This window comes from Bos indicus x Bos taurus, chromosome 4 (assembly GCF_003369695.1).
Source record: "Bos indicus x Bos taurus breed Angus x Brahman F1 hybrid chromosome 4, Bos_hybrid_MaternalHap_v2.0, whole genome shotgun sequence".
NCBI classification, from domain to species: domain Eukaryota; kingdom Metazoa; phylum Chordata; class Mammalia; order Artiodactyla; family Bovidae; genus Bos; species Bos indicus x Bos taurus.
The window spans coordinates 56969398-56984696 of record NC_040079.1 but is presented as its reverse complement, the minus strand read 5'-3'; the positions used below and the strand labels follow the sequence as shown (position 1 = coordinate 56984696).

Sequence of the window (15299 nt, the reverse complement as noted above, 5' to 3'; positions counted from 1 at the left end):
AGCCCCATCTAATTATAATCCAGAATGTAATTTTCTGAGGAGAAACACTGCAGGATTCCAGGAAGTTTATGCTGAAAATAAACTCCAAGCTAACATTAAAATCAAATTGAAATTAACCTCTAGCCAGGCAGGTTGTGTAGTGAAGAATTAACTTGGCCCAAAGAGGGTCTGGCTTTGACCTTTAGCTCCTGGAGAGTAATCTCTAGGCCCCTGGAATGCCCTGCCTGACAGGGGAGTCTTTTTTTTTTTTACCTGGGCCCTTTTGGGACTTCCTTGCTGGCTCAGATGGTAAAAAGAATCTGCCTTGCAAAGGAGAAGATCCAGGTTTGATCTCTGAGTCGGGAAGATCTCCTGGAGAAGAGAGTGGCTACCCACTCCAGTATTCTTGCCTGGAGAATTCCATGGAGAGAGGAGCCTGGTGGGCTACAGACCAGGGGGTCATAGAGTTGAACACAACTGGGGGACTAACACTTTTGGTTATGAGATTCTAACAATGTCCTTTATGCTGGGGGCTTTGGGCCACCTGATAACAGTTTCAACCTCCAGAAGAGCTGGAGACTTAAGGCTTTAGCATGACCTCTGGGAGGGGCTACAGAAGGTCAGCTACACAGGCAGTAGGTGATCAAGTTCCAATAAAAACTTGGGATTCTAAAAGGCTCAGGAGAACTTCCTTGTGATGCTTCTATGAATAGCATCACATACTGTGACAAGAAAAGTCAATGCTAGTTCGTGACTCCATGGAATTAGATGGTCGCAGAGGTCAATGCAAAAATATCTATAGGTCAAAATACCACACAGGAAGATGGCAAGGACAAATACTATCCGTCCATAGACAGAAAGGACAGATTGAATCCAGTAGGTCCAAGTGGCTTACAAGTGAATTGTGAGCAGGCAGAAGTAGATTCTCTGACTCAGAGGCATGCTCCTGGCAGTCACAGTAACAGACTCATGCAGTAAGAAGAGCAGATGGTTTCTGCAGCATCAAAGGCGGACCAGAGGCTCTGACTAGTCTATTCTCTGAAAAGACAGAACAGTGTGCACATTCTGACTGTAAGTGTGTAACAAGCATGCGGATAAAGACCGCATGAAGTTGACACTGGGGGTAGAAGTCACAAGGAGATTAGAGAGAATAAAGATGACAGAGAGGCTACGAAGGGAGCTAAGAAAACTTTCCCCAAAGCAGATCTTCCAGGAGCGATGCTGGATGAAATACGAAAGGGTAGAAAAGACATTCCCCAATACCAAGTGAACCTAAAATCCAACGCTGGCACGAGACAACGGCAACAAATACAACATAGCATATGTGCTAAATAAGGATAAACACAATCAGCATCTCTAAGAAAGCAAAGAAGAACACTTACAGAGGCCCAGGATGAAATGTGAGCTGTGCCTTCAGCTTAAATCAATGTAGAAAATGAAGGCATCTCAGGCAGGGGAAAGACATGGACACAGGAAGGAACTGGCATTATATGTTTAGATACAGTGAAGGAGCAGCCTAGGACTGACTCTTAAAACAAAACAAAACAAAAAGGAGCTACTGAGGAAAAACATGTTGAACTTTAAGGGCTGAAGTCTACTGCCACCTGGTGTCACCTTTATTACAGATGCAGAGTGGCTGCTCATCCTGAAAGTTGAGTTTGCCAAAGGAATCATGAAAAAGCACGTTTAGAACATCACACTATAAAATGTACATCTCATTTGATTTAGGACCCTAGTTCTAATGGCAATTTGAGACAACTCATTAAGAGTTGTAAACAGAAATGTTCCAAGAATGTTCTTTGAAGCAAGGGAAGATTGGCTTGATTTGAATTATAGAATAGCAGTTGGCCTTATACGATTTTCTCATACAAACAGACATACACACATAAAGTCTGTATTCCTTGCCTGGTCCCTCCTCTTGTTTTATAATAAATGATGAGTTTCCTTTATAGGAAAACACAAAGTGGGTCATCCACAAAGGCTGTGATCTTCCCCTGGAAGGAAGCCACCGGCAGTCCCCAGGTGCCATTATCTTCAACACTGTGGTGCTGTCGGGGTTCCAACGTTCTCCTGCACAAACTCCCACCGCCTACCTCCCAGGACCTCAGCAGGAAGGACATGTCTGTGAATCCTCTGGCCTTCCTTCAACTCCTTACAGATGTAAAAACCACTGCATGAAAAGAACATTTCCTAGACTGGGGATCCCAGACATTTTCCCAAACCGAACAAGTGAACGGAGCTTTCACTCCAGTGAATTATACCCCCACGAAGGGGAGTTAGGAAAGGGACAGTGGTGAGACAACCGTGGTCTGTAAATGCCTGGGCTTTGCGACAGTGCACATTCGTTTTCCTGGCTGCTCTGAAATGTGGGCCTGCCCTGACGGGAGAGGCCCGCTTTGCTGACAGGTTATATACTCACTTGCAACTACTTCATCCAAGATTCAGACCCGAGTTAGGGAAGAAGCCCACTGCTAGAGTTTCACCAGCCCAAGGTAGAGGTGGTCTCTCTCTCTCCAGAGTGGCCCACACATCCCAGCCCATCTCCTGGCTTCCATCTCTCCCTGGGGCTGCCAGGGCTGGGCTCATCAGCCTGGTCTATGTCAGGGTGGTCAGTGGACCCTGTGCTGGCTGCTGAGGACCTCCAGGGAGGCTCTGGGGTTGGGGGCGGCCTACTTCTCCTGGATTTCTCAGCTGGCAGTCAAGACACAGATGGAGAAGGCAACATGAGTCTGGGGGAGGGAAGTGAAAATAAAGGATGAGGGAAGAAACACAAAGACAGTATCTTCTCCTCAGGGGAGTCTATGTTGGAATCCAGATATAATTGAAATGATTTCACATGCATGCTTCTACAGGATACTACCTACCTCCCTTGCTACCGGAAATGTCTCGGTAACACACCATCGAAGGCTAATGCAAAACACTTGTAAGGGAGATTAACTAACTGGAGGACAACTCAATTTTTAGGTGATTCATGATTAAGTTATTTTGCATCCAAATATATTCAATGGGTTAATGAAACCAAATCACGCTGATCACAAAGACTTTGAATATTACATTTTTATACCAAATGAGGCCACGATTGGTGGAACTAATTTGTGAAGAAAAAATAAGCAAAACCAAAGTTTCCCAAAAGAGGAAAAAAAAAAGTCTTGGCTACTATGTAGTCATCTCTTATTTATTTGCAAAAGTTTTTGAGTTTTTAGACAATAGACAGTTTACTATTAAAATTTTTGAACTGGGTAAGACTAAAATAAAATGAGTTCTAAGTCCTAGACATCTCAAAAGTAAACTCTAACTCAGAGAAATCAGAATTGTTATTTTGATCTTATAGGAAGAACTATCTCATATTTATAATAGAATTCTCCCTGTGGACATTGCCACATAATTAAGGAAAGCCAAAAGTGGTAAAATTTCCTCAGAGAAATACCTCCTGTATCCTCTCCCTCTCTACGTAACAAATACAATGGTACTTGGAAGGTTGCATTCGTATATTATGCAACTTTATTCTTTGTCTTAGAGGAAAATACAGATATTTCTTTGAAGGATAAGGAGAAAATGAAAGGAATCGAATTTATATACAATTTATATATAGGACCTTTCATGACATCAAGACATATCTCTCTAGTCCTATATTGACTCATAAAAAAGATCACAGCACTTAACACACATAACATTGACAGTGTTTTAAGCTTCATTTTAGAAATTCCACCAATGACATAAAATAGGCAGGAAAAATTTTACATGTGTGGAATGTCATGTGATAGCTATTTTCTTCTTTATTCTTTTTCATGTTACTTAAATATTATACAATGAACACGTATTATGCTCTTTTTCTGGAGTATAATTGCTTTACAATGTTGTGCTAGTTTCTTCTGTACAATGAAGTGAATCAGCTATGTGTATACATATATTCCCTCCCTCATGAGCCTTCCTCCCTCCCCCACCTCCAACCCACCCACCCAAGTCATCACAGGGCACTGAGGTGAGCTTCCTGTGCTTTACAGCAGATTCCCACTAGCTATCTATTTCACGCATGGGCATGCTGCAGTCCATGGGGTCACAAAAAGTCAGACACGACTTAGCAACTGAACTACATTTGCATATATGTCAACCTTAATCTCCCAATTTGTCCCACACTCCCCTTCTCCCACCCACATCTATTCTCTATGTCTGCATCTATTTCTACCCTGAAAATAGGTTCATCTGAAACGTTTTTCTAGATAAGGTAAAAACAATTTTTTAAACATTTACAATGCATCTTAACTTACCATATTTCATTCAATGTCACAAAAGAGAATTTTTTCATTTTTTAATTGCTCTGCAGATACATCAGTGAGACTCTATCTAATCTGTTCTCCACAATGAGAACAGGAGAAGATACCAAGTATCAGAAACGTAAGTGGCTGAGCGGGGGCAAGGTTCTCCATAAAAAGGAAGGTACACAGGATAAAGCATACTGTGCCAAGACCAAGACTGCCTGTCTATCACATGCCAACATGGCACTGCCCATTGACCTCAGGCCTTGGAGGAGCACCACCAGGTAGCTGCTGCCATGTCTAGTCTACAGACAAAGAATCTGAAGCTCAGCAAGCTACCAGGACCACACAGCTAGCAAGTGTCAGAGTTAAGGTTACACCCATCCTGGGACCACCCAATACCTTCTTAGTCCATTGCTTCTTAAAGGCTCCCTAAGGTTTGGTCTTTGCTGGAAATCACTTGAGAACAGAATTCTCTTTCCATGTTGACCCTGTTTCTTTCCTTTCTCCTGCTACATCTGTGCTTGGAAGAAAGAAAGAAATCCAAGATCTACCCAATACTGGTGACCCTCACTTGAAAATTCATGAAGGTGAATCTCTCAGTTGGAGAGTGAGGTCTTCAACAAAGCAAGTGACAGTCAGGATCGCCCAGCTCTGCCTTCCTGAGCTCCTCTTGCCTCTCCCAGGGAGTGGCTGGCCTGGAAGGGGGCTCTGCCCCTACACCACACACAGCAGAACATAAGCTCACCTCCCACCATGCTCTATCCTCCAAACCTCAGTACACAAAGATCCTGAGAGCATTCTCAAAAGCTCTCCAAACTCAGGCACCCAGCCCCTTACACAGTGACTCCCCCATCCCTTACTGTGCCACTGTAGCTGTTGTAGCGACTTTCAAGAGCAGAAGGCAAGCATCTGTCTGGCCACCTAACAGTTCCCATTCTCTCTGTTCACATCAACGTCATTTCTCACGACTGCTGCCAAGGTGCTCATCATATTCCTGCTCACAGTCCAGGGATCATAATACAAAATAAATCACCAAAGAGCAAAGAAATAGAAATTTGCAAAAAGGGATGAATCTCTACAGGCCTGCTCTCCAATATTTGCTTTCAACACATTCCTTTGAAATGGGATGAAGACCAAAGGTGTGGACTGCTAGGGTCCTGGGAGAAGTATAGCCTTTCCATTCTAATTCAGACAGAGAAGGGTCCAATCCAAATCCACGACTGGGCTAGGAGAGCATCCAAAAGAGGCCTTAACCCTGGCTAATCGTTTAATTAATGATAGAAGATATGATAGTAGCCAACAATTACAGAGTACTTATTACTCCAGGGCACTGGGTTAAGCAGATGTATTTACGTTCATCATCTCACAGAATCTGAACGATGGCTCTTCAAGGTAGGTTCTTTTACCATCTGCATTTCCCAGATAAGTAAACCAAGGTTTGGAGAGCTTAAATAACTTTTTAAGTTTGTAAAGCTGGGCTGGATTTTTAGCTCAGAGAGACCACAAAGTTCTTAATTACTGTGCTCTATTGCTTCCTATTCAAGCTGCCCTGGTGGCTCAGCGATAAAGAATCCACCTGCCAATTCAGGAGACACAGATTCAATCCCTGGGTCCAGAAGATCCGCTGGAGAAGGAAATGGCAACCGACTCTGGTATCTTTGCCTGGAGAATTAAATGGAGAGAGGAGCCTGACGGGCTACAGTCCATGGAGTCACAAAAGAGTCAGACATGACTTAGCGACTAAACAACTGCTTCCCATCAGACTTTCAAGTGATGGGTATTTAGTTTCAAAGTGAACCCTGGTTTGTCTATCCAGGTGCTTAACCCACTCCAGAAAGCATTAAAGATCTTTCAATTTCAATAGACAAGGGTGAGGTCAATCCATTGGGTGGTTTAGGGAGGAGAAAGAAGGGAACCCAGAGAATTCAAATTACAACCAGAAAATGGCTTGAAGAAACTAAATACACGAATTGGAGCCAAATGGTTTGACAGATGCAGTCATGTTCAGGAATTTGTGATGACAGGGATCGTCCTTTTTCACCACACTTTGAGCTGACTTTATAGACCTTTATCTTTTACATCCAAAGATCAAATAAATTTTTAAAAATCACATTTAATGAGAACTAGGGGAAAGAAACTGGTGGCAATTAAAGAGTAAAAATAACTTCTCTGTGGCTTCAGACCACAGGAGTTTTCTCATTTTAAGAGGCATGGGCAAATCGCTTAAACAAGGCCTTTTGGGGCTGTGTTCATCTCATGTTTCCTCCCACACCCAGTGGTGGTTAAAGTTATAGATAGTCACAGCTCTTGAACCCATGGAATCGTGCAGTAAATGGAAGTACAACCAGGCCAAATTCATCCATTCACAGATGCAACCTTGTAGCATGGATGTCAAAGCCAAGTCTCCTCTGTAACCAGTTGCTTTGTATGGAAAGGGGTTAATCAGAATTAGAAAAGGTTATGGAACCCACAGTCTTACTGAGAGACCTTCCTTCCTCCACCTCTTAAGCCCTGTTTCTATACTCCTCTAACTCTGGACACAAAGTCTCATAGTTGGCTAAAATCCAAGGAACTCTCATCTGGCCACCTCATTTTCTGTGTGCAGATTTGTTTGGGGCCAGACCATGGGAAAGACCTGATGAACCCTTCCTCAAACCTAGAATAACCGAGCTCACTGAAATACCCAAAGGCAGCCAGAGCAATTTGAGATTCCCACTTCTGCCCTACAAAATTGTATTTCAGGCCAGAATTTGGGAAGCACTCCTCAATCTTAGAATCAGGCTAACACCTGGAAAAACCCTAGGGTGTCCCTAGCTTCCCAGTGAACCTGCAGACACAAAAACAATCACTTATAGAAGGTAACTCTGAAGTACTCCCTACAATTTCTTACTTTGAGACATAATGTGGGACTGATTCAAGAGGAGATCAGTCTCAAGACAAGAAAGAAGTAGGGGTATTTAGACTATGCTTTGGGGGCCCTGGTACACCAAGGGATTTGACAGTTTCTGTTTCAAGGTCAAGTCTATCTCTGGTGTGTAACCCAAGCCCATTCCTGAAAGTACTGTACTTACCGGTAGAAAGTAGTGTAGTCCACAGTTGAGTGGCAGGTCTGAAATTCCCAGGATTTGAGTTTCTGGCATTCTCGATGGGCTCTAAGCTTTACCTTCACTGTCCCTTGACACAGTTCAGGTACTGGTTTTCTCTGGGGTCTGTTACAGAACTCATTGGACTCCACTCTCCAGGACTCGGCAAAGTCATCCACATCAAACTTGAAGCTTCCATCTCCACCAATTAAGTCATCACGCTTATGTCCATTGTAGTTGCCACAAAGACCACAGAGTTTGCCCTTGAGATGGGGGGCAGCCATGACTTCTACAAAACTGTCTCCATCCCAGGATATTTCCAAACCTAGAGGAAACAAGAAGCAATCACTCTTGAATCCACCAATAGTTTTCAAGTGTAGATTCTTATACAGTACATATGACTATCCTCTAACAAGGAAGACTAAGGACCTCACTAAAATCTTGATTACCTTTCAGTCTCTCCACATCGAACACTGTGTGATATTACACAAATCAGTTATTGGGGCTTAGAACTTTTTAAATGTATGAGTTTTGCCCTTACAATGTTATCTTATATGTAGTGTGACTTACAGATGATTCTTCATTGACCATGTTACTCTACAGTTTATATTTTTGCCCTTTTTCAGAGTAATTGTCTTGGTTCACATCATGTTTTCATTTATCCAACAACGACTATAATGTGGAAATGGAAAGATAACAAAGATGATAATTTGAAATGTAATTTTCTCTTTAGCTAATATTCTCCCCATATGATGATATTTAGAGCCAAGTGAAAATTTCCAAATTATTTGCCATAGTGGAAGTATTAAAGTAATAAATATAAAGCTTCTGAACACATCCTCTTCAAAGGACAACACTCATACAAATGAAAACATTTGCCTCCCATTATTTTAGTCATCCATGAGATACACACAGCTGTTTAATCCATGCTTCCATGGTTGAGATGTTATGAGACCTAGGTTGGGGTCTCCATGCATACCTGGGCTGATCATAGCTTCAACATTTGAGCAAGCATGGAGGCTACCAGGCCATAGGTCAAAATTCCTCATGTGCTGGACAGAATCACCTGGACAGCACTGTTCACTGAGGAAACGATCTTCATTCCACAAGGTTGAGAACATAATCCCCTCTTGGTTTGCTGAACTGACCATCTAAACAGTTGGAGAATTTGAGAACATTCATTTTCTCCCGACCTACTAGCCCTGAGTGTCTAGGATTTACTGTAACAAGTGACCCCACTGAAGAGTGGAATCTCTGTCATGGGTCGGACAGCCAGGCTCTGCTGTCACACAGCACAGATCAGTTTGATCAGGATGCCAGGAAGAAATGATGCAGTATGTGAACACACTACCCATAAGACAAAGGAGAGGGTTTCATGAAAAGTCTTTTGAGGATCAACCCAGAGCAAATGATGATTCTGGTATTAACATTTTCTTTATGTCTCAAGTGTGTGGTGGAAGTTCTTCTTACTGTTCTCTTGGTAATATCTTGGCAGTGCCCGAGCTACCCAGTGAATGGATGAACTAGGTACCAGTGCTGTAGATGAGGACCGAGGGGACATCTACAACAGGTCACAGTGCATTTCTGCTCTGGGACTCCTCCTTACTCACTGTCACTGTCTCCTAAGAGTGACAGCCCACAAAGAAAGCTCCGTTTTAACAGAAAAAAATAGAAAATATCCCCAGCTGTGTGTTTTCAATCTTATCCTCTTGGATTTCTGACAAAACCTAGTCTTTGATTTAGTCCTTTCTGAGTATCCAGAGAGAGCTTCTTTTTCTTTTTTTTTAAGAAGACTTTATCTTTGTTCCTGAAGGATCAACATTAGCCTGATGAGTAAATGCTCAGAAGATGCTCAGAAGTTGGGAGATAAGGTGGTGATGAGAAAGACAAAAGGGGTGGGGAGGGATGGAATGGATCTTGTTTGAATATAAAATTGGCATAAGGCAACATTAGAGTGATGTAAGAGCAGTAGGAAACACCCAGAAGTAAGATGCTACAGATAATATTCCCTAAGCCAATATTCCTTTGGTCATTGTCCTAGAGGAGAGAAACCTGGCCAAATAGCATTCTGCAAGCAGGTCACACAACTGACATAAGAAAGAGTTACAGATCTGCTTTAGGGGAAATTATTGGTAGAATAAACCAGTGGTCCAAAACTGGATTTCTCAAGAAATAAACCGAAAGACTCACATGGAAATCACATATGGTACATGGAAATCATGTATGGTACGTGAAAAGAACGGAAGTATTCTCAGCCCAAGGCAAAGGTAGAGAAGGTTTCTTGGTCAGGAGAAGCAACTCAGTTCCCGAAAGCAATTGAATAGAATTAGCTAAAAGAAGGAAAGAAGGTCATAAGAAAGTCTCTTTTGGGCTTTGGGAGTAACTGAGTGAAGAGAAGACAATGATGGGACAAGATGATCAGAGCAAGGACAGGCTGCTAGTCTGTACACACACTGGACTGATCTCCTGTGAGGATCTCAAACATTGGGTCAATTCTGACAATCACAACTATTGTATAAAACAATTTCTATTTCTTCATGCCCCATCATCGAACACAGTATCTGGCACGTAGTATATTCTCACTAAATGAATGAATTATCCTGTAAATTGACACAATGAGTCAGCAAAGCCAAAGAAATTTGTGAATTTCATGCCAGTTAAGACACTGAAATAACATTTTGAAAAAAGACAAGCAAACTGTAATTTGATTTGTAATATACTCTCTAAGGTATAAAAGAAACTTGACCTCATACTCCTGTAACTAGGCAGCTGCCCAGCCAGAGAAACGAAGGGAGAAAATCAATTCCATACAACGTTCTAACTTTTAGAGCATAATTCCAAAGATTTTCCACCTTGCAAAATTTTCCAAACTACAAATCTCTTTCCTAGACAGCAGGCAAACACTGCTCTTCCAAGTGCCACATTGGTCGAGAATTTACATCCAAAGAGGCTCCAACAAAATTACTGGCAGTGATACAATAAATTTGAGATTTTGGGCAACTGAGTTCATGGGAATTCAACTCACAGGGAACAAGTCAGTCATTCTTTCTTTGCAATGGACTGGTGGTTCCTGCATGCTTAAGAAGATGCAGGCCCACTGTGTTTTAAATATACTCTTCTCAAGACTCTGGGCTTCTCTGGTTGCTCAGATGATAAAGAATCTGCAATATAGGAGGCTCATGTTCAATCTCTGGGTCAGGAAGATTCCCTGGAAAAGGGAATGGCTACCCACTCCAGTATTCTTGGGGTTTCCCTGGCGGCTCAGATGGTAAAGATTCTGCCTACAAGGCAGAAGGCTTAGGTTCGATTCCTGCATCAGTAATATTCCCTATCCACTCCAGTATTCTTGCCTGGTGAATTCCATGGATAGAAGACAAGCTACATACAGTCCATGGGGTCATAAAGAGTCAGACATGACGAATGACTAACACTTTTGCTTTTTTTCTCAAGACTCTTGACATCTCTTTCATGAAACACAATCCTCAAAGTAAGAGAATAATTTGTAATTCACTCCCTTTTTCTCCTCTTTTTATCATTATGTTAAGAGGATATTTACAGAACAGTGTTAGGCTTCCTATTGTGTTTGGATGACTTACTTGACTACAGATGACTTTGTCTATTCTTGTATCATATACACACGTATTTGCATGGTTATTTTTACTCTCTACACGAGTAAAATCCATGCAAAGTAAATTACAGTAGTGACAGGCAAAAAAAAAAATGAATAAGTTGTAATTGAAAAACTCATTGCTTTTCCAAAAGAGATTTTAAATAGGCATCTTATGAAATGAAAATGCCATGGAAGTGTTTGAGGGTTTGGGGTTAGTCTTTTCTGCAGCTGGGATGAGTTTCCCAATGCTCTGCATGGGAAATTGGTAGAAACAACTGGCAGTCAGAAGGCCAAAGCTGAAGCACATGTCTCATCTGGGATGTGAGCAGCAGCTGCATTCCTTCCACTGGATGAAGAGTCTTCCAATTTTCCTTTGCACCAGTGAATGTTTTACCAACCTGTTTTTCACCCTTCAAGTGTGTGACCTGGCTCCAGATTACTAATTTTTTTTTGGTGGGAAAGTTGTCGGTCTTTTATTTTGTAGTTGCTTTTGTTTATTTGTTTTTGGTTGTTATTGTTGCTTTTGCTGCAGTCCACTTTTAAGAGAGAGGAGGTGCAAAATCTGTAGATATACCATAGTGATGCTTAAAAATGGAGAATTTTTTCTGTTTAGAGTTTAAACCAAAGGAACATGTGTGTGTGTGTGTGTGTGTGTGTGTGTGTGTGTGTGTAGGGAAGCCTCACATGCTGCTGTTCATAGGGTTGCAATGAGTTGGACACAATTTAGCGACTGAACAACAGCAACATACATACACTTCAGGTTCCTCAGATGTGGAGTTTTACCAAAAGTAAAATACAAAGCCACACTCCCACATGTTAATACTTTCAGGTGGATCTGACGTAACTTTTTCAGGTGGAGTTGATGAAGTGAACAGATGGCAGAAAGGAAATATTTTAAATGATTTGCTAAGTGCCGAGAGTCGGGCGGGGGAGAGAGGGGAGTTGTGACAGGAAGGAGCAGAGCTTTCTCAAGCTTCCAAGCCTTGCTTTGCCTTCTGTACTACCCTAGTTGCTCTTAGATATGTAACTACTGCTTAATTCCACCCAAGCTACACAGCCACCTGTGCTCTTCTGCCAAAAGATTCTATCATGAAGTGCTGAGTCTATAAACCACAGGGGCGAAGAGTCATTTCCCTCTATCTCCCAACTTACACCTGCAGTCTTGATTTAAACGGCTATTTCAAAGAAATAGCCTTTGATCACTTGAGCTTATGAAAAAGATTATGGAGGAAGAACAAACATTCAAAGGATATACTGTGATATTTTAGACAGACAATCAATAGGTAATAAAAATGAAAACATCCCTAAGGGATAGTACAAACTGAGATTTGGGGACCAGAGTAGAAAGGACTATTGTCTGGAAATGGAATTGTTCCATTCAAAAGATAATTTCAAAGCAATTTTAGCACCCAGAGATATATAGTTCTTCCCTAGGAAGCAGGTTTGTGCCCTCCGTGTGCTACAGGAAGTTGGTCACCTGCGTATAAAAGGTACCACGTAAATTAGCTGCATCATGGCAAGAGAGATGGAAAAAAGACAAACTGCAAAACTGAATTCAAGGCCTAGAAGAGTTAAATTGACTAATCCAATTATGGCATTTATGACCTATTATTATTTTCTTAGCAGCCTCATCCTTTTGCTCATTTTTACCATGTGAAGTCCTTACAAAGAGGACATTTATTCCGTAAGGTATTGCCAGCTGTGAGAGGAACAGCTCTGAACCTCCTCGACTGTTAGTAATTCTGAATATGCAGAATTCCTTTGAGAATTGGGTTGTGGCTAATAATTTCCATATCAGTAGTATCCATTATGTTCAGCCGGCATGCAAAAAGATAAACAAGGTACTTCTAATTAGTCTGTGTAATAATAGGTCGTTTTGTGTCCATTTTACGTGAAGCCACAAATTGTTGCCTCCTTCAAAGAGATGAGCTGAGGCCTACATGTGCAGAGTGACATGTCATTTGAATGTTAACAACTGGTGTCTGAATTTTCTGGGGTGGATTAATCCCTCTGAAGTTGAAAGAACAGAACTCTTCACATCTACCACTTTCAAAGTGAACATTCTTCTCTATAGAATGCTCGAATACATTAATATTTAACATTTCTCACTGAAACCATGTCATACTCTCTAAATAAAAATCTCCGTGGGTTTCTCTTTGGTTTCCTGCCTTTGTTTAGCTAAGCTGGCATTTCATCAGCTCAAATCAATTTACCGAATATATTTTGACTTGAACAGAAAACAGGGTTCTGAAAGTACCATGGAGAACAATCTCTGCATTCCCTCAAAAGTGCCTGCTCTATCAAATGTTTCCCTTTCTGATCCATATTAGATAAAGAAACTGGAACCCAAGTGATGCTTTTACATTGTTAAATTTTCATTAATGCACAAAGTAAAATATATATATATATATATGCTGACTTCCTCAAATATCATGCTTAAAGAAACAGCATGCTAAGAGGACATGCAATTCAATATCCAACTGACCAAAATATGCACTAACCAAAGGCAGCATGGAAGGAAGCATTCATGATATCATACAAAATGTGTGAACAAACTGAATTCATTCTTTGGGGCTGATAATAAAGGGTAGAGTTCTGCTTCTAAGATGTCTCTCTTAGGCAACATCTCACAGACAAGAATGTGGGCCTCTGTGAACCCCTATGAGTCACTTATTAGCAACTATGAACAGTTTGGTTTAGGGGGAATGTATCTGCCAGTGGAGTGGCAACAGAGTCCAGCAAGTCTCAGGCAATATGTGATGCTGAGAAAAGGTCTCAGAATCAGTGGCCAGCTCCATGAGCCCATGGCTGGAGAGAGTGCTTTCAGAGCAAGCACCCTAAGTGTCTTCCAGCAGGAGCTGACAGTTGTGCCCATCAACTCAATAAGCAGCCTTCCCCAGGTCCAGAATGGACAGGACTGCTGGTCACACAGCCCATCATCCCCACTCCCATATGCACACCCACAGGTTTGCAGTTTGCTTTTGAGGATTCCCTCCTTCTTGGACAGATGTTAACAAGGAAACACTCTTTCTCACAGATGTGAAACTGCACGTGACTAGCTGAGCTGGGAAAGACACTGACAATTCCAAGCTGGACATCAATGACCTAAAATAGCAACACAACATGAGACAGTGGTTATCCGGAGAGAACAACTGCTATTTTCAGAATGAGGATGAAAAGACACTGGATGTGGACAGATCGCATGTTGCGGGTGACTGGCATCAGATTGCAAGGCTCCTCGGTATGCCAATTTTCTCCAGCTATTTTGTGGCATCTGGAGAATGAGGCAACCCCTGCAGTTGGTGGACTTCTCTGCCTCTGGTTTTCCTCCACGGAGGAGGAGGGGGAGCAGCTGCAGCTTCTGGGCACCAGTTGGTGAGGCAGAGGGAAGCGCCAGAGGTACACAGAAGGCCCTTGCTTCTGGAAGCCCACCTGCTTTGGTCGTCACTTTCAAGAGGTAGCCGTCCAGGTCGATGTGGAACTGCGGCGCGTGGCAGGGCAGCGCGATGCGCGAGCCGTTCCAGCGCACCGTCAGGTGCTGCTGGAGGCTGACGGTGCCGGCGCCCAGCACCAGGTCCACCGACTTGGTCCAGGAGAAGGAGCGGGTCCTGCGCGCGTCGTTCTTCACCAGCACCTGAAAGGGCGAGGCAGGGGAGGAGCAGTCTTTTGTCAACACGTACTGACACGTCCCCTGAAAGTTAAATGTCCGTCCGTCAAAAGTGTTGTAGTGGGGGTCTCCAAACACCGTGCAGACGCCGGGCTCTGCGGATGAGTGAGAGACAAAAGCAGGTCATAAACCGAGCACAGGATTCAAAGAGAAAAACAAGGGTCTCTGCAATAAACTTGATAGGGGCACCTGCCAGGTAAAGGGAGGGCCTGAGCAGAAATACACTAAGGAAAACCAACTTAAAAAAAAAAAAAAGTTCAGTTGTTCCAAAAGTTTGTACCAAATCTCATAGGATATGAAGTACTTCTGGTGCTTTTATACTTAAAAGTTACTTATAACACTTCTGAATTTTTAAAGCATCTCTATTTTAGAGCCTTGATATGCTTCTATGGTCTTAATGTCAAGGTTAGAGAAATGAAATTAGGATGATTTTGTAAATAGAACTGGCCAAATTTCATAATCCATATAAATGAGAACAAAAATATAAATAAAAGGCAGCAGCATATATGACAATTCATCAAAGCAACAATATTGTTTCCTTTTAACTGATTCAAAAAATCAGGGAACATGGTATTCTAAATGTTATTCATGGTCTTAAAAAAGTATTATATTCAATACTCATATATTTCTAAGGACAGATAAACAGACTTGCCAAACAGATACATGTTTAATGTTAAGAAACAAAACACTGATGAAACTGT

General features: G+C 42.0%; 1 protein-coding gene across 1 annotated transcript in view; it reads right to left on the bottom strand.

The window, feature by feature from the left end:
- BMPER (BMP binding endothelial regulator) overlaps nt 1-15299 on the bottom strand; it is a 252207-nt gene that overhangs the window by 62026 nt on the left and 174882 nt on the right. Inside the window, exons 12-13 of the mRNA XM_027539508.1 lie at nt 14364-14693; nt 7310-7646 (exon numbers count right to left, since the gene is read on the bottom strand). Of these exons, the coding sequence (XP_027395309.1) occupies nt 7310-7646; nt 14364-14693 (667 nt within the window). The remainder of the gene's footprint in view (nt 1-7309; nt 7647-14363; nt 14694-15299) is intronic.